Source organism: Leptodactylus fuscus, chromosome 1, assembly GCF_031893055.1.
Source record: "Leptodactylus fuscus isolate aLepFus1 chromosome 1, aLepFus1.hap2, whole genome shotgun sequence".
In the NCBI taxonomy this organism is placed as follows: Eukaryota; Metazoa; Chordata; class Amphibia; order Anura; family Leptodactylidae; genus Leptodactylus; species Leptodactylus fuscus.
In genome coordinates this window covers 15058245-15078946 of record NC_134265.1, presented here as the reverse complement: position 1 = coordinate 15078946, position 20702 = coordinate 15058245, and the positions used below count along the sequence as shown (strand labels likewise).

General features: G+C 45.3%; 2 protein-coding genes across 2 annotated transcripts in view; one reads left to right on the top strand and one right to left on the bottom strand.

Moving 5' to 3' along the window:
- The window catches only part of LOC142189903 (uncharacterized), a 490808-nt gene that overhangs the window by 109868 nt on the left and 360238 nt on the right, over positions 1–20702 (bottom strand). The window lies entirely within an intron of this gene.
- Positions 1–20702, top strand: part of LOC142189591 (uncharacterized) — a 308382-nt gene that overhangs the window by 159356 nt on the left and 128324 nt on the right. Inside the window, exon 12 of the mRNA XM_075262203.1 lies at positions 9438–10209. Coding sequence (XP_075118304.1) covers positions 9438–10209 — 772 coding nt within the window. The remainder of the gene's footprint in view (positions 1–9437; positions 10210–20702) is intronic.

Here is a 20702-nt window from a genome sequence, read left to right as displayed (position 1 = left end):
TCCCTCCCCCTCCTCACATACAGTCCCATGTAACTACATCACTCCCTCCTCCTCACATACAGTCCCATGTAACTACATCACTCCCTCCCCCCTCCTCACATACAGTCCCATGTAACTACATCACTCCCTCCCCCTCCTCACATACAGTCCCATGTAACTACATCACTCCCTTCCCCTCCTCACATACAGTCCCAGGTAATACAATCCTGTCTCTCCTCTTCCATCCTCCATTACCACCAGACACCTCACTGCTTTCTCTTCTCCATCTCCATGTGCTCGGCTCCGCCTTCCTCTATACAGCACAGAGCAGGGATGGCCGAGACCCCGCCCACCTGGGAGAGGCCCCGCCCCTTCCTGTGACATCACAACTACCAGGAGACGCTCTAGTCACCAACGAGGAGAGAAAGAGGAAGGGGCTTACATGGGACTGTATGTGAGGAGGGGAGGGAGTGATGTATTACATGGGACTGTATGTGAGGAGGGGATGTAGTTACATGGGACTGTATGTGAGGAGGGGAGGGAGTGATGTATTACATGGGACTGTATGTGAGGAGGGGATGTAGTTACATGGGACTGTATGTGAGGAGGGGAGGGAGTGATGTATTACATGGGACTGTATGTGAGGAGGGGGAGGGAGGGATGTAGTTACATGGGACTGTATGTGAGGGGGGAGGGAGTGATGTAGTTACATGGGACTGTATGTGAGGAGGGGGAGGGAGGGATGTAGTTACATGGGACTGTATGTGAGGGGGGAGGGAGTGATGTAGTTACATGGGACTGTATGTGAGGGGGGGGAGGGAGTGATGTAGTTACATGGGACTGTATGTGAGGAGGGGGAGGGAGTGATGTAGTTACATGGGACTGTATGTGAGGAGGGGGAGGGAGTGATGTAGTTACATGGGACTGTATGTGAGGAGGGGGAGAGAGTGATGTAGTTACATGGGACTGTATGTGAGGAGGGGGAGGGAGTGATGTAGTTACATGGGACTGTATGTGAGGAGGGGGAGGGAGTGATGTAGTTACATGGGACTGTATGTGAGGAGGGGGAGGGAGTGATGTAGTTACATGGGACTGTATGTGAGGAGGGGGAGGGAGTGATGTAGTTACATGGGACTGTATGTGAGGAGGGGGAGGGAGTGATGTAGTTACATGGGACTGTATGTGAGGAGGGGGATGAAGCACTTGGAGCATATTCACACTAGACACTTCCCTTCTGGTTTCTCATATTCTGGGGGTACAGACCAGGGCTCTTGTCCTGTGGCTTTTCTTCCTTTAGGGGGCAGTCAGGGGTCTGTAGTTATTTTGTGGTCTCTCCTGAGGTTTATGTTACACGAGGGGTTAATAGTTTAGTCGGCGACTACTAAAGGGGTTTCCAGGTAAATAAACCCTCCTGAATACAGCACAACATGGGGCCTGTAATAGAAGAAATCTTTCCTGGCTTCTCCCTCTGTGCAGTAAAGCTGCCCCAGTCCGGGCCTCTCCGCACTCCCTCTTGTCTCCCATCATATAGGAACCACTAGCTGAGGACGCCCACCATTATGGCCAGTGATTGGCTAAATGGGGGTCTCTAAGCCTTTCCTGTGTGTCAGGAGAGATCAGGAAGTGGGAAATAGCGAGGACTCGGGCAGAGTCAGACCCGGAGTGTCAGGGGTCGCTGATAGGTGGGGGCTGTGTCTTATATTTGGGCTCCATATTGACCTATTTTAGGTAAGGGGTTCTCTGGAGAGACTTTCAGCTCTTAATTCCCCAACTTCTATTTCAGATGAACCAGGGGATTCTGAGCTGTCCCATCCCCCTCCCCCCTCGTGTTCTCTCCTAGTTACCTGTGCTGGGGGGCTGATGTCACGTAACCATAGGAGAGGAGGGTGGAGAGGGGATTCGGGGGTCGGGTGCTGGTTCCAGTCACATGGCCCAAGGCCAAAACCCCCTGGCTGACCTCAATGGGAGCTGATCTGCAGTAACAGGGCCTGGCCGCTATACAGGGGTATAGATAATAATGATAATAAATTGTATTTATATAGCACCAACATATTCTGCATCGCTGTACAATTTGTAGGGTTCAAATACAGAGAGAAAGATACATTACAAAGAAAGTCATTTCACACACTGGGACTGAGGGCCCTGCTCAGAAGAGCTTACAATCTATGAGGTAGAGGGGGTGACACAAGAGGTAGCAGGGGCGGTATTGCTTATACAGAGGTCAGACAATTCTGTAATAGAGGTGACTGTCATTACATAAACAAAACAAAACGTTATGAGCCGTCATTAGTGGTGTCCTGTAACATGTGGATGGAGCTTGGACATATAAAGTTAGCCTGAAATGGCATCATATCATGTGGGGTAATGTGGGAGCGGGGACAGAGGAAGGTTAAATTTTGGGGATTCTAATTATAGTACGGAAGGGTTTACATTAGGAATTGTGATAGGCTTGTCTGAAAAGATGCGTCTTTAGTTTGCGTTTGAAACTGTAGAAGTTGGGAGTTAATCTTATTGTCCGGGGTAGAGCATTCCAGAGAAGTGGTGCAGCTCGGGAGAAGACTTGTATACGAGTATGGGAGGTTCTGATAATAGAGGATGTAAGTGTTAGATCATTGAGTGAGCGGAGAACACGGGTTGGGCGGTAGACAGAGATGAGGGAGGAAATGTATGGCGGTGCGGCATTATGGAGAGCCTTGTGGAGGAGGGTGATAAGTATATATTTTATTCTATAATGAATAGGCAGCCAATGTAGTGACTGGCACAGACCAGAGGCCTCGCTGTAGCGTCTACCCTGATAGATGAGCCTGGCCGCTGCATTCAGAATAGATTGTAGAGGGGAGAGTTTAGTGAGGGGAAGACCGATTAGTAAGGAGTTACAGTAGTCAAGGCGAGAATGAATCAGAGAGACAATAAGTGTCTTTAGTGTATCTCTGGTAAGGAAAGGGCTTATTCAGATGTTTTTGAGGTGGAGGTGACATGAACGTGCGAGTGATTCAATATGGGGAGTGAAGGAAAGGTCTGCATCAAATATGACCCCGAGGCAGCGGGCCTGCTACCTAGGAGATATAGTAAGACCTGAGACTGCAATGGATATATCAGGGACAGATCTATTAGATGGTGGAAACAGTAGTAGTTCAGTCTTAGAGAGATTTAGTTTCAGATAGGGCGAGGACATGATATTAGAGACAGCAGAGAGACAGTCACTGGTGTTCTGTATGAGTGCAGGGGTGATGTCACGGGAAGATGTGTATAATTGGGTGTCATCAGCATAAAGATGGTACCTGAAGCCAAATCTGGCGATGGTTTGTCCAATGGGGGCTGTGTAGAGAGAAAAGAGCAGGGGCCGAGGACCGAGCCCTGAGGAACCCCAACAGCAAGGGAAAGAGGGGAGGAAACAGAGCCCGCAAATGATACACTGAAAGTGTGGTCTGAGAGATAAGAGGAGAACCAGGAGAGCGCAGTGTCGTTGAGGCCGAATGAATGGAGCATAGTGAGGAGAAGATGACAACAGTGTCAAAAGCTGCAGAGAGGTCCAGAAGAATAAGAAGAGAGAAGTCACTATTGGATTTAGCCATTGGAGACTTTTGTGAGAGCCGTTTCAGTAGAGTGCAGAGCGCGGAAACCAGATTGTAAGGGGTCAAGCAGAGAGTTAGCAAAAGAGACAGCGGATTAAACGAGAATAGACCAGGCATTCCAAGAGTTTAGAGATGAAGGGGAGGTTAGAGACGGGTCGATAGTTAGCAGCACAGGATGGGTCCAGGAAGGGGTTTTTTTTAATAGCGGGGTTATAACAGCATGCTTGAAGGAGGATGGGAAGATTCCAGAAGAGAGAGGTTAAATATTTTAGTAAGGTGAGTGGTGACAGCAGGCGACAGAGATTGGAGAAGGTGTGAGGGGAAGGGGTCACTACTGCAGGTTGTAGGACGAGATGAAGAAAGTAGGTGAGAGACTTCCTCTTCTGTAACAGGTTCAAAAGATAGAACCATCTGCTTCCAGCACTGGACACTAAGGAGCCAATGAATCCCAATGATGGGCCAGAAAATCCTACAAACCCCTTTACCTTTATACCGCACTATTGTCAGCCTTACTTTGCCCCAAAATGTTTCACCATAACTTGGGTTTTTATACAAACACATCCTAAGCCGCACAGAACATGAGTGCTAAAAAGCCAAAAAACCCTTGCGTAATCCCCCCCCTCCCCCCGAGCACCGCTGACCCCTGTATATCCTTTCTACATTACTGTAATGACATTAGTTGTAGCGGTGATTCCAGTCTGTACATCATATAACCAGTGACCAACTATTCACCTCATGTCCAATGTCTACAAAGAGACCAAACATCATCTACACCCAAATATCTCATCACTATCACATTGTTATCTCCAGTTATTGTATTTTATTTCCATTGTCTCATCTTCTCTCCATTCAGGTTCCTACAATATAGAATCCTCTCAGTATCTTCTATAGAAGAGAATATTCCTGATTGTCCCATCAAGGATGGAAAGAGACAGGAACAAGATGGCGGAAAGTCTATTAAATCTCACCCTAGAGATCATTTACCAGCTTACTGGAGTGGTGAGAGATTCTGATGATGTCATCATGACATCATTCTTATCTATAGTAATAACAGATGATAGGACTGGAGAGGTGATGGACTCTGGACATGTATGGAGTGAGATTTATTAATGTGTCTCCCCATATCCAGGATTACACAGTAGTGAAGAATCCCTCTAGTGGGCGCTGTCAAACCCTTGTATTTGATGGATGGAGAGGAACCCTGAGCCCATTTCCGGGGCCTCCACCTCAACCTTTGAAACAGATCAATGGACAGAAGATCCTAGAAGTCACCAACAAAATGCTGGAGCTGCTGACTGGAGAGGTGACACTGCTGGGAATGCTGGGACATTATACAGTAACTGGAGGGGTCGGGGTGATGACTGTATCATTGTGTTGTCAGGTTCCTATAAGGTGTCAGGATGTCGCTGTCTATTTCTCCTTGGAGGAGTGGGAGTATTTAGAAGGACACAAGGATCTGTACAAGGAGGTGATGATGGAGGACCACCAGCCCCTCACATCAGCAGGTAATAGACATGACTATATACACATGGACTTCCATTATTTGTATGTACAGAATGAATTCAGTCCCTGTCTGTGTTTCCTACAGGTAGATCCAGTAAGAGGACAACACCGGAGAGATGTCCCAGTCCTCTTCTTCCACAGGATGATCAGGTAGATGGAGATATTTCCTATAATGTGAAAGATGGATAAATCCTTTAAAGATTTGTCCAGGAACTGGAGCTACCCATGTGCCGGGCTGGAGGTGTAAAATAAATAAATAAAAAGCTCGCTCACCTTTTCCTGTTGCTCTGTTGTCCGCCGCGAGTGTCCATTTAGTCTCGTGCCGGTGTCTCCTGGCTGGGAGTCCTGCACCTCATGTGATCACTGAGACCAACTTGGTGCAGAATTTCCAGAAATGAGGCATGAGACTGAACAGACACAAGCGGGAAACAACGGGGTGTTGGGGACAAAAGCTCAATGAAAAACACTGTGGAAAAAATCCATTGTGATTCACAGCTATTTTCTTTTCCACGGGGTCTTTTTTTTATCTGCGACCTGCTATTGCACCTAATCCTTAAGACCGTGTTCACATGGGGCATTTTGAACTGGAATTTGACACGGAGGCCACCTCAGGTTCCAGTCCAAATTATGGGTAGCCGCGACTGGATGCCGGTGCAGTTCACTGAAGAATGAGCATGTCGCTTCTTTTTTCTGAGAGCCGGAACAAAACGCTTCTGGAAAAAAGAACTGCCCGGTTCCCATTGATTTAATTGGGAACCGTCTTTTTGGTCAAGATTTGGAGGCAGATTGGGCCTCAAAATCCTGACCAAAATACCCCGTGTGAACCCAGCCTAACATCTCAATATACTGAGCATCACGCTATAAGGATAAGGCCTAACGCAACGTCCTGCAGCAAAAACGCGCTGTGGGAAAACCCCCGGCGGCAACACATCAGTTTTTCCCCCCAGCGATTTTTGCAGAAATTCTACAGAAGTTTCCTCTGAGGACTTTCTGCTTCCCTTATACCTATAGGGACACTGTAGCTGTTTCTGTACAATACTGTGTAAGCAGCCATTTTCTCGTGGCCTGTGGGCATGCGCAGTCTGCTCTGCCCAAGGCCTAGAAGCTACAAGCCACCGCCGGAAGAAGAGGATGAAGAAGATGCTGCTGACGAAGATGGAGGCGGCACTGGAGAGAGTTGTCTCGCAGCATTGGGCCCGCCCCCAGTGCTGCGAGAGAATTCATTTGCATACCGACAAGAACCGAGATTCCCACGGAACGGCGGCGCGGAGAAGACAATGAAAGGTAGGAGAAGAATAACCTTTCTTGAGGCTATTCCGACGCGGTAGTTAGAAAAAAAAAAAGGGTTTGTATGATAGGATCCCTTTAAACATTTATATACATTTTGTATACCATTGTCAAATATATATTTATATGAATGTATGAATACTATGTATACTCATATATATCCATACACATTATTATAGCATACTGTATATACTCACGCATACCTGTATACAAACATACAGTCCTCACACAGTATACAAGACACATACTTTAACCCTTAAGTACTTTCATGGTGTCTATCATAATGATATGTGTATGGTAGTGGTGTATAATAGACACCATGGTAGTACTTAAAGAGGACCTTCCATGAGTTGGGGCACATGCGGTTTTATATACCGCTGAATTCAGCGCACTGTTGGCTTTCTAGCGGTATATAAAACTGCATGTGCCCCAACTCATGGAAGGTCCTCTTTAAGGGTTAAACAAATGTACACATATACATATTAAATATTACATATTACCAAAAAAAAGAAAAAAAAACCCTCACATTTGTGAAGCAGAGAGTGCAGCATCGCAGCAGACTCCTCTCTGTCTCCATACAGTATGATGAAAGCGATGACTCACTGCTGGAAGGGGGAGGGGGAAGTCCGGGCTGCACAGAAACTTCTTCATAGGATGGCAGTGATAGGTGAAGCTGCTGCCCATGGTGTCCTCCTGATGTATACTTTCTCTATATTAATAGGGAAAGTACTGTATACCACTGCCAGGAGGACCCTGTGTGTCAGGGCCCTGGGACTGTATTGATTAAAGATGGCCAGCTACCAGCAGCCTGGGGCCCCCGAGCTTACCAATCCGGCCCCTGATCACTATCAGTCTTCGTTTTATCGATGCATATGCATTGGTCAGGGGCCCAACCCCCGCCCCTGATATCCCGATCGGCCCCCGAACAATGCATCTGCATTGGAAAAATGAGGACTGATAGTCGAGGCTCGGGGCCCAGCGGAGGATTAACTGGTTCCCCGGAGGACCAGTCCGACCCTGTGCAGATTAATGATCTAGAACATTCTCTGTGACTTCCCCATTTGTCCGGTGACTTTTACATTATTTGTTTCACAGATTTTCCATCAGGATAAAGATGTGAGTGACATTAATGCTATATCTATGAGAATACAGGAAGATCCCTATGTGAGTGGTGATGAGGAGTGTGAGGAGGACATTCCTACAGGGAACCGCCCAGGTGAGGAGTCACCACTATATAAAGCACAGAAGGGTCACTGATTCTAGTCAGACATTGTTTAGACTATTTGTTGTTCCCCGATTCAGATAAAATACTAATAATACATGAATATAAATGTGATACCGCTATAGGGGGTAATAAATGTAGTATAGAATATAATGGAAGGACCTGACATCGATGTGAACGAGGCAAATTTCCTCATCCCCGGCTGTCAGTCCTCGTGAAGGGAAAGAATTTACCAGAATTATATAGCAGATTATTTCAGCTACTGGGAAAAATAATCCTCCTGCTCGATCTTCAGGCAGATTCCACCTCAGAGCTCTATGGAAATAAATGGGAGGTGGAAAATCCCGCCTGGCCAGTAAGGAATCTGATGGAGAGTCGGGGGATGATTTGGAAAAATTCTTCTTCTGAATTCACTGTGTAAGCCTCACCTTAGACCCCAATCACATTATGGAATCTGGACTAGAAAATCTGGTCTGTACATCAGTGTTAGGATGGGGTCCTGCAGGTTTCCCGTCCAGCGCATAGCGCCACCTGCGGGCCAATTCAACCCTCGGCGTTGTGCAGTAACGAGTGTGGAGTCTAAGTCCAACTTTCTGCCTAGCGTGCTTGGACCTTTTGGAGGCGCTCAGAGGCTAAGTCCCATTCCTTCCCTACTGAGCATGCTCAAACCTGTTGGAGCCGCTCGGAGGCTAAGTACCATTCTGCTCATGCTGAGCATGTGCGGTGAAGTTATGCCGCTGCCCTATGGGCGGGGACTTGCCTTTATATAGTGTGAACCGACGCCTGCCGGGTGCTCACACTTTGACTAATAACCTTGAGACAGGAGGTTAGGGCTAGGTTCCAGTGAAAGGCAGGAGCTGTCTAGGGATCTAGTTAGGATTCCTTGGCTCTGCCAGTGGGAATCAGTAAACCCTAATTGTACTGTCCACTTACATTGTAGCTCCTAGCTGCTTAAGGAGCCCTTTAAGTTACTGACCAGGAGTGGAGTTTAACCCCTGGCAGTCTTTCCTGTGTGACTTCACTCAGCAGCTAAACACAGGCACGCTTTCCCAGAGAAGTTAACTAGTGGTCTGTTGCAGCCTGTTCACATTAGAACCGCACAACATCACTGCCAGTGCAGTTTAACTGGTAGTTTACATTCAGGCAGAAGGCTGCCCTCCGGGGCTTGTGGACCTCACTGCAGTGTCTTGCAGTCTAGCAGTTCTGTCATGTTTAAATATTATTGTTTTTCATATATAGACAGAACTGTAACAATCAGTCACATTTCCCGGCCCGAACTCTGTCCACACACCAGGACTCCCCGTATCTTAGTGATCTATGACGCTAGGAGTCCCGGCTTCCTTGTGACTCCACAGACGCATACTACATACTGTATAGGACAGCAGATCTGCGGTGACTTTGGGCTGGGAATCTGTTGTGTGTATGAGGTGTAGTACAGTAAGATTTATGGCATCCTACAGTATTATTCCACATAAGTGGCCATATTTAAGCAGCCATGGATTGTGTTCACCTCTACAGTGACCTAGAGCAGTGGTGGCGTCTCCTGCCCCGCTTCATTACTATTCACTATCACTGACCTCCGTCTCGGCACAGAGAATACTAATGAAGTAGGCCGCGCTGCCATCGTTTGCTGCCTGTGCTACTGACTTCACTTAACACAGTCTGAAGCGTCTCAGGCAGCGGCAGCTCAGTGCGGAATATACTTGTAAGACTATGTTATTCAAAAATAGTAACATCAGTTTTCTTCTTGTCAGATGACTGTACCAGGAGGTCAGAGGGACATCTGATATCTACAGATTATAAAGCAAAGGATCAGGGTATAACACAACATCCATATGAAGAATATGACATTACCTTAGATGTTCCCTCAGCCGAGAGAATTCACAAAGGAGAGAAGCCATATTCATGCCCAGATTGTGGAAAATGTTTTACCCAGAAATCAAACCTTGCTGAACATCAACAAACTCACACAAGAGAGAAGTTATATTCATGCTCAGAATGTGAAAAATGTTTTACTTGGAAATCACGTCTTGTTAAACATGAGAGAATTCACACGGGAGAGAAGCCATTTTCATGCCCCGAATGTGGGAAATGTTTTACTCAGAAATCATATCTTGTTATACATGAGAGAATTCACACAGGAGAGAAGCCATATTCATGCCCCGAATGTGGGAAATGTTTTTCTCGGAAATCAAGTTTTATTAAACATCAAAGAACTCATACAGGAGAGAAGCCATATTCATGCCCAGAATGTGGGAAATGTTTTAGTCACAAATCAAGTTTTGTTAAACATCAAAGAATTCATACAGGAGAGAAGCCATATTCGTGCCCAGAATGTGGGAAATCTTATACTCAGAAACCACATCTTGTTGAACATCAGAAAACTCATACAGGAGAGAAGCCATATTCATGCCCAGAATGTGGGAAAGGTTTTATTCAGAAAACACATTTTGTTGGACATCAAAAAACTCATACAGGAGAGAAGCCATATTCATGCCCAGAATGTGGGAAAGGTTTTACTCACAAATCAACTCTTGATACACATCAGAGAATTCACACAGGAGAGAAGCCATATTCATGCCCAGAATGTGGGAAAGGCTTTACCCAGAAATCAAATCTTGTTAAACATCTGAGAACTCACACATAATTGTTGATCCTGTTTTGTATCTCGGGCAGTTGTAAATCTAATTGGTGGCCATAATCTGCTGTATGGGAACATAGTGGGGCTCAGAAGGGGAAGAGCGCTATTTGGCTTTTGGAGGGCAGATTTTGCTGGAATAGTTTTCAGGTGTCATGTCGCATTTGCAGAGCCCCTAAAGTATCAATACAATGGAAACCTCTCAAAAGTGACCCCATTTTAAAAACTACACCCGTCAAGGGTTATATCAAGAGGTATCATTTTGAGTCTAAAAATTCTTCCCAAAAATTAATGTACAAAATTAGAATTGAAATTTTTAAAGAAATATGCCATTTCGGTGCCCAATACGTTGGACCCACTTTGTGTTGTCAGAGACCTGCACTCCTAAAACTATTAAGTGGTCCAGAATCAGCGCGTATAAAGCAGATCCCATTCATTTCAATGGGAGCCGGCATACGAGCGCTCCCCATTGAAATGAATGGGCTGCTTTTTTCTCTACGAGCGCTCCCATTGAAGTGAATGGGAAGCGCTCGCGTGTACGGCTCGGAATGAGCCGAGTTAGCCTTACACGCGAGCGCTTCCCATTCACTTCAATGGGATCACTCGTAGAGAAAAAAGCAGCCCATTCATTTCAATGGGGAGCGCTCGTATGCCGGCTCCCATTGAAATGAATGGGATCTGCTTTACACGCGCTGATTCTGAACGTGTTTTAACGTTCAGAATTAGTCAGCGTATCCATAGTGTGAATGGGCCCTAAGTGTAAACTGCTGCTTGGGCACACAAGAGGGCTCAGAAGGGAAGGAACACTGCGCTTTTTAGCGTTTGGGGTGCAGATTTAGAGGGACCCTCTGGGCACCATGTTGTTTTAACAGAGCCCTGGAGGTGACAGTAAACTGGAATTCCCCAAAAAGTGACCCCATTTTGTAGGGGCAATTTTAGAGTCTCTGCCATTGTGACATGGTGTCCAAACACCAACAATCTAAATCTGCACTTCATAAGCATATATCGCTCCTTCACATCTGCACCCTGCTGTGTACCCAAATGGCAGTGTACGCCCACATGTATGACACTGGTGTACCCCAGATAACGTACTTCTTGCCATATGTGGGTAGACACAGAAGGGAAGGAGCGCTATTTTGGTTTTTGGACGTCATGCCACTTTTGCAAAGCCCCTGAATTGCAATAAAGTGGAATCCGCAGACATGTCACCCCATTTTGGACACAACCCCACTGATGGCGTAGCGAGCATTTATAACCCTTGAGTGTTACATTTATTTAGTTTCCAGAAATGAATGCGCAGCTGATAATGAGAAGTTAAAAATGAAATTTTTCCAGAGATTCGCCATTTCAGTGCCCGATATGTTGTGTCCAACTTATGTCAGCAGAGACACTCCAAAAACTGGTAAGTGGCTATCCCGGGCACAACAACTTCTAGAGCGTTCATCCCTGATACAAGTCGGGCACAATATATTACGCACTGAAATGACGTATTCCTGGAAAAATTGCCATTTTCACCTCTCACAATCAGCTGCGTATTCATTTATGGATAATAAATTATAGCAACACTTGGGGGTTAAAAATGCTCTCTGTACCCCTGGAGAAATCCTTCAGGGGTGAAATTTCCAAAATAAGGTCACATATCAGGGGATTCCACTTTACTGGCGTTTCAGCTCTGCAAAAGTATCATGGCATCCAAAAACCAAAGCGTCTGTGCTCCAAAAACTCAATAACCCTTCTGTGTGCGACTGTGCCCTAATATCAGTTTATACCCACATATGACATTACGTATGTTATCCTGGGTACACCAGTGTCAAACATGGGGCATAAACTGCAGTTCGGGTGCAGAAGGGAAGGGGCGCTATGTAGATTTTGAAAACTGCACCCTTCAAAGAATTTATCAGGGGGTGTAGTGAGTATTAGTTCCCCAGATGTGACTGCACAGCAGATGATGTAGAGGGAATACACCGCCTTGCAAAATTACTCAGCCCCCTTGAACTTTTCAACCGTTTGCCACATTTCAGGCTTTCAACATAAAAATATAAAATTTAAATTTTGGGGGGGGGAAGAATAATAAGGGCTTATTGTTTGCGGGATGAGATGCATTTTGTAATGACACCATTTTTCGGTGCCTACAACTTATTGAATACACTTTATTAACTCTTTTTTGCTGGATTTAAAAAAAAAAAAAATCAATTCTGACATTGTGTTTTACCTTTTAAATTTTTCGCCATGCAGCGTACAGTATAAGTAACATGTTACACATGTAGTAGGAGAAATCCAGCGTCAACCAGGCGGAATATAAAATGTAACTTTTATTTCTTCATTGTAAAATCATTACAAAATACCCGAGGGTAATCGCAGATGAAAAAGCATAAAGTGGCGGCTACGCGTTTCGGAAATTGTATCGTTCCTTCCTCATTCCCGGTTTTTCTATATATCCTTTCCATTTTTTCACCACCCACTGTGTGGGACGGTGTCCGGGTAAGAGCTGCAATTGGGCTGGTGGGCTCCTGACTGGAGTCTACTATTTCCACCAGACGGGCGCCAGGTCACCCTTTTTTAACGTTCCTTCCTCATGGCATACTGAAAGATCTACCACCGAATCCTTATAAAACCCTAACAATTACAGTCCCCTCCCATAAAATTAACCCTTAACGGTGAGTATACTTCATACATCTGACCTTTATACAACAATAAATTTTATCGAATACATCTTCAATAATAATTTTGTTACAACGTCTTATCTTCCGTGCATATTTCTGTCATGAAAAATCACAATAAAACACAATTTGCCAATCCCGGAGTCAGCTTTTCTCCTCTGTTTATGTTAATATTCCAATAAAAAAAAACTTTCCCATAGGTACATACCACCTATTTATTACTATGTTTTTATTTTTAATTATTCATTAAATTCTCGGAATTCTGTACCCAGTCAAGGCTAAATACCTCATAACGTACTCAAACACATCATCTAACCCAGGGGTGGGCAATTAATTTTTCCCATGGGGCCGCATAAGAAATTGAAACTATTCTAGAGGGCCATGCGCGCTGTGGCAAATTTAGCTCCACCCACTTCTAGGTTGACTCCACCCATTCTCAATCATCTTTCCATGTGCCCCCACAAAGTATAATCCTCCTACAGTCACCCGTACACTATACAGTATCTATAATTTTAAGTCACCTCCCCTGGGCTAGTATCTGTTGAAAAAGGGCCTGGCAACATGCCTGTGTCCCTTCTCATTTACAATGCATATAGTGGTCAGGGAACCAGGCTTTCCCCTGCTGCTGTCACATAGTGGTACTGGACCCCGACTACCTCCAGCTGGCTACTGGCCCCGTGTCTCACCGGGCCAGGTCACGATCGTTACACCCCTGGCAGTGGGTACTTTGAGGTACTGCTGGCATCTAATGGAGGGGGGGGAGAGGGTCTTTGGGGTACTACTAGCATCTAAGAAGGGGCAGGGGCCTTTGGGGTGCTGCTGGCATCTAAAAGAGAAGGACAGGGATCTTTGGTGTGCTTCTAAAGGGGGGCAGGGTTCCTTACTGCTGGCATCTAAAGGGGGGGCAGGGGTGCAGTTGGCATCTGAAGGAGTGCATGAGTCCCTTGGATGCTGCTATCATCTAAGTGAGCAGGGGTTCTTGGGATGCTGCTGGCTACAGAATACACCAAGACCATGAACCTACCTATAGTAACTACAGAATACACCCAGACCATGGACCTACCTATAGTAACTACAGAATACACCCAGACCATGGACCTACCTATAGTAACTACAGAATACACCCAGACCATGGACCTACCTATAGTAACTACAGAATACACCCAGACCATGGACCTACCTATAGTAACTACAGAATACACCCAGACCATGGACCTACCTATAGTAACTACAGAACACACCCAGACCATGAGCCTATCTATAGTAACTACAGAATACACCCAGACCATGGACCTACCTATAGTAACTACAGAATACACCCGGACCATGGACCTACCTATAGTAACTACAGAATATACCCAGACCATGGACCTACCTATAGTAACTACAGAATACACCCAGACCATGGACCTACCTATAGTAACTACAGAATACACCCAGACCATGGACCTACCTATAGTAACTACAGAATACACCCAGACCATGGACCTACCTATAGTAACTACAGAACACACCCAGACCATGGACCTACCTATAGTAACTACAGAATACACCCAGACCATGAGCCTACCTATAGTAACTACAGAATACACCCAGACCATGGACCTACCTATAGTAACTACAGAATACACCCAGACCATGGACCTACCTATAGTAACTACAGAATACACCCAGACCATGGACCTATCTATAGTAACTACAGAATACACCCAGACCATGAACCTACGTATAGTAACTACAAAATACACCCAGACCATGGACCTACCTATAGTAACTACAGAATACACCAAGACCATCCACCTACCTATAGTAACTACAGAATACACCCAGACCATGGACCTACCTATAGTAACTACAGAATATACCCAGACCATGAACCTACCTATAGTAACTACAGAATATACCCAGACCATGAACCTACCTATAGTAACTACAGAATACACCGAGACCATGGACCTACACATAGTAACTACAGAATACACCCAGACCATGGACCTACCTATAGTAATACAGAATACACCGAGACCATGAACCTACCTATAGTAACTACAGAATACACCCAGACCATGGACCTACCTATAGTAACTACAGAATACACCCAGACCATTGACCTACCTATAGTAACTACAGAATACACCCAGACCATGGACCTACCTATAGTAATACAAAATACACCCAGACCATGGACCTACCTATAGTAACTACAGAATACACCCAAACCATAAACCTACTTATAGTAACTACAGAATACACCAAGACCATCCACCTACCTATAGTAACTACAGAATACACCGAGACCATGGACCTACCTATAGTAACTACAGAATACACTGAGACCATGGACCTACCTATAGTAACTACAGAATACACCCAGACCATGGACCTACCTATAGTAACTACAGAATACACCCAGACCATGGACCTACCTATAGTAACTACAGAATACACCCAGACCATGGACCTACCTATAGTAACTACAGAATATACCCAGACCATGGACCTACCTATAGTAACTACAGAATACACCCAGACCATGGACCTACCTATAGTAACTACACTATAAATGTAATATATACAGGTATATCTATGTACAGTATATGTATATATCAGTGCCATATGTAGTATATACAGGTATATTTATGTATATGTATATATCAGTGCCATATGTAATATACAGTCCTATGAAAAAGACCCCTGAGTGTAATAATAGTTTATGTGCAACTGTGGGGCATAATAGAGCTTGAAGGGTCCACTGTGGCCACTGTAACCTCTATTATGCCCCACAGCACAATATAGGCTGCAGTGGCCGCTGAGGGACATAATATATACAGTCCTATGAAAAAGTTTGGGCACCCCTATTAATCTTAATCATTTTTAGTTCTAAATATTTTGGTATTTGCAACAGCCATTTCAGTTTGATATATCTAATAACTGATGGACACAGTAATATTTCAGGATTGAAATGAGGTTTATTGTACTAACAGAAAATGCGCAATATGCATTAAACCAAAATTTGACCGGTGCAAAAGTATGGGCACCTCAACAGAAAAGTGACATTAATATTTAGTAGATCCTCCTTTTGCAAAGATAACAGCCTCTAGTCGCTTCCTGTAGCTTTTAATCAGTTCCTGGATCCTGGATAAAGGTATTTTGGACAAACAATTCAAGTTCAGTTAAGTTAGATGGTCGCCGAGCATGGACAGCCCGCTTCAAATCATCCCACAGATGTTCAATGATATTCAGGTCTGGGGACTGGGATGGCCATTCCAGAACATTGTAATTGTTCCTCTGCATGAATGCCTGAGGATTTGGAGCGGTGTTTTGGATCATTGTCTTGCTGAAATATCCATCCCCGGGGTAACTTCAACTTCGTCACTGATTCTTGAACATTATTCTCAAGAATCTGCTGATACTGAGTGGAATCCATGCGACCCTCAACTTTAACAAGATTCCCGATGCCGGCATTGGCCACACAGCCCTAAAGCATGATGGAACCTCCACCAAATTTTACAGTGGGTAGCAAGTGTTTTTCTTGGAATGCTGTTTCTTTTTGGACGCCATGCATAACGCCTTTTTTTATAACCAAACAACTCAATCTTTGTTTCCAAAATGAAGCTGCCTTGTCCAAATGTGCTTTTTCATACCTCAGGCAACTCTATTTGTGGCGTACGTGCAGAAACGGCTTCTTTCTCATCACTCTCCCATACAGCTTCTATTTGTGCAAAGTGCGCTGTATAGTTGACCGATGCACAGTGACACCATCTGCAGCAAGATGATGCTGCAGCTCTTTGGCGGTGGTCTGTGGATTGTCCTTGACTGTTCTCACCATTCTTCTTCTCTGCCTTTCTGATATTTTTCTTGGCCTGCCACTTCTGAGCTTAACAAGAACTGTCCCTGTGGTCTTCCATTTCCTTACTATGTTCCTCACAGTGGAAACTGACAGGTTAAATCTCTGAGACAATGTTTTGTATCCTTCCCCTGAACAACTATGTTGAACAATCTTTGTTTTCAGATCATTTGAGAGCGGGCTGTCCATGTTCGGCGACCATCAAACTTAACTGAACTTGAATTGTTTTGTAGAAAGAAATGGTCCAAAATACCTTTATCCAGGATCCAGGAACTGATTAAAAGCTACAGGAAGCGACTAGAGGCTGTTATCTTTGCAAAAGGAGGATGTACTAAATATTAATGTCACTTTTCTGTTGAGGTGCCCATATTTTTGCACCGGTCAAATTTTGGTTTAATGCATATTGCACATTTTCTGTTAGTACAATAAACCTCATTTCAATCCTGAAATATTACTGTGTCCATCAGTTATTAGATATATCAAACTGAAATGGCTGCTGCAAACACCAAAATATTTAGAACTAAAAATGATTAAGATTAATAGGGGTGCTCAAACTTTTTCATAGGACTGTATATAGGTATGTCTATATATGTATACACTCACCGGCCACTTTATTAGGTACACCATGCTAGTAACGGGTTGGACCCCCTTTTGCCTTCAGAACTGCCTCAATTCTTCGTGGCATAGATACAACAAGGTGCTGGAAGCATTCCTCAGAGATTTTGGTCCATATTGACATGATGGCATCACACAGTTGCCGCAGATTTGTCGGCTGCACATCCATGATGCGAATCTCCCGTTCCACCACATCCCAAAGATGCTCCTCTATTGGATTGAGATCTGGTGACTGTGGAGGCCATTGGAGTACAGTGAACTCATTGTCATGTTCAAGAAACCAGTCTGAGATGATTCCAGCTTTATGACATGGCATTGCATTATCCTGCTGAAAGTAGCCATCAGATGTTGGGTAAATTGTGGTCATAAAGGGATGGACATGGTCAGCAACAATACTCAGGTAGACTTTGGCGTTGCAACGATGCGCAATTGGTACCAAGGGGCCCAAAGAGTGCCAAGAAAATATTCCCCACACCATGACACCACCACCACCAGCCTGAACCGTTGATACAAGGCAGGATGGATCCATGCTTTCATGTTGTTGACGCTAAATTCTGACCCTACCATCCGAATGTCGCAGCAGAAATCGAGACTCATCAGACCAGGCAACGTTTTTCCAATCTTCAATTGTCCAATTTCGATGAGCTTGTGCAAATTGTAGCCTCAGTTTCCTGTTCTTAGCTGAAAGGAGTGGCACCCGGTGTGGTCTTCTGCTGCTGTAGCCCATCTGCCTCAAAGTTTGACGTACTGTGCGTTCAGAGATGCTCTTCTGGCTACCTTGGTTGTAACGGGTGGCTATTTGAGTCACTGTTGCCTTTCTATCAGCTCGAACCAGTCTGGCCATTCTCCCCTGACCTCTGGCATCAACAACGCATTTCCGCCCACAGAACTGCCGCTCACTGGATGTTTTTTCTTTTTCGGACCATTCTCTGTAAACCCTAGAGATGGTTGTGCGTGAAAATCCCAGTAGATCAGCAGTTTCTGAAATACTCAGACCAGCCCTTCTGGCACCAACAACCATGCCACGTTCAAAGGCACTCAAATCACCTTTCTTCCCCATACTGATGCTCGGTTTGAACTGCAGGAGATTGTCTTGACCATGTCTACATGCCTAAATGCACTGAGTTGCCGCCATGTGATTGGCTGATTAGAAATTAAGTGTTAACAAGCAGTTGGACAGGTGTACCTAATAAAGTGGCCGGTGAGTGTATATCAGTGCCATATGTAATATATATAGGTATATCTATTGTATGTATATGTATGTACAGTATATTACAAGGTTTACACACCGAAGATGAAATCACTATCAGTAGTTGGAACATACAAGGGCTGAACGCCTCAGCCTTTGGATCTAAACCAAAAGATCCAGACTTCATAGACAGACTAAAAAACATAGACATCCAAATCCTCCTCGAGACATGGACCCGGGCAGAAGACGAGTCCCTAACGCCCATGGGCTACAAGGAATGCTCCGTGCCCGCCCAGAAAAATAAGACCACCAAACATGGCCGCCACTCAGGAGGCATACTAATATGGTACAAGAAGGAGCTCAAAGAACACGTAAAAGCTACCAAACGTGGAACTAATCACATATGGATAAAAATAAGCAGCTCCACCCTCAGCGGCCAGCAGGACATCTATCTCTGTGCAGAATATATGCCCCCACCAGGGTCCCCCTACCACGACCCTGACACTTACGAGGTCCTACAAAGGGAAGCCACCCATTTCCAACCCAAAGGCAGAGTGCTGATCTGCGGAGACCTGAATGCAAGGACAGGCACAGAGTTAGACTACCTGCCCCCTGACGATAACCCACATACGCACGGTAGTGAGATCCACCACCCAGAACCCACACAGACAAGAAGAAACAGCCAAGACAGAATTGTCAACAAGAGTGGGAGACAACTGCTGAACATGTGCCGAAGCCTAGGACTGTACATAATAAACGGACGTACCACAGGCGATCCCAGAGGACGCTTCACACTAAACTCTCAAGTGGGCAACAGCGTGGTGGACTATGCAATTACAGACGCAGACCTGTAAGACATTGAAGACTTCACAATCGCACCTGACTCCCATCTATCAGACCACAACCAGATCCTACTATACATGAGAACCATGAACAAAACACCCACACATGAGCCCCAACAGTCTGGCCTCTACAACCTACCAAGACATTTCAAATGGGCCAACCACCAGGCCATAGAATATACCAACGCAACCAACCGACCCGAAATCAAGACACTGCTCACAAACTTCCATACAAACACCTATCAGCCAGACCAACAGGGAGTCACCAGAGCTGTGAAGGATCTCAAGTACATCCTACAGACGACAGCAGAACTAGCAGGCCTGAAACCAACCAAACCAATAAGACAAACCAACAAACAGTCCCACAAATGGTTCGACAGCAACTGCAGAGCACTACGCCATACCCTAAGAACAGCCTCCAACCAAAAACACAGGGACCCCAACAACAAGGAGGTGAGGGAAGCCTACAACAACCTATGCAAGCAATACAAGGGCACCCTCAGAGAGAAGAAACAGAGGGACCTCTCCCACAAAATAGAACAACTAGAGGACTCCCTCCAGGACAGCTCATTCTGGGAGACCTGGCACCACATGGGCACAAAGCCCAAGAAAAACTCTCTCCACATCCAAAATGGCAATATCTGGCTCAACTACTTCAGAGGTCTCTACAAAAACATCCCAGAAGAAGACCTAACCCCAGAACAGCAACAGATAATCACCAAACTGAGGGACATGGAGAAAGTCATCAAAGACTTCCAGAACCCTCTGGACTCGCCAATCACCATAAAAGATATACAGGAAAGTATTGCCCTGCTGAAAGGCAAAAAGGCCAGTGGCCCTGACGGCATCCTACCAGAGATGATCAAATACAGCCCTCCAGCAACACACGCGGCACTGGCAAAGCTATTCACCCTCGTGCTCAATGCTGGACACTTCCCCGAAGACTGGAACATAGGCCTCATAACCTCCATCTACAAGAATGGGGACCAATATGACCCCAACAACTACAGAGGGATCTGCGTCAGCAGCACGCTGGGGAAACTGTTCAACAGCATCATCAATAACAGAATCCTCACCTTCCTCACACAACACGGGGTCCTCAGCAAGAGCCAAGCAGGGTTCATGCCAAACCACCGCACCACAGACCATATCTACACCCTGCACAGCCTCATCAAGACGCACGTCCACAACACCAGAAAATGCAAGATATTCGCCTGCTTCGTGGACTTTAAGAAGGCGTTTGATTCAGTATGGCACCCAGGCTTGCTCCTAAAACTCCTAGAGAGTGGAATAGGAGGAAGAACGTACGACGTCATCAAGAGCTCCTACACCGGAAACCAGTGCA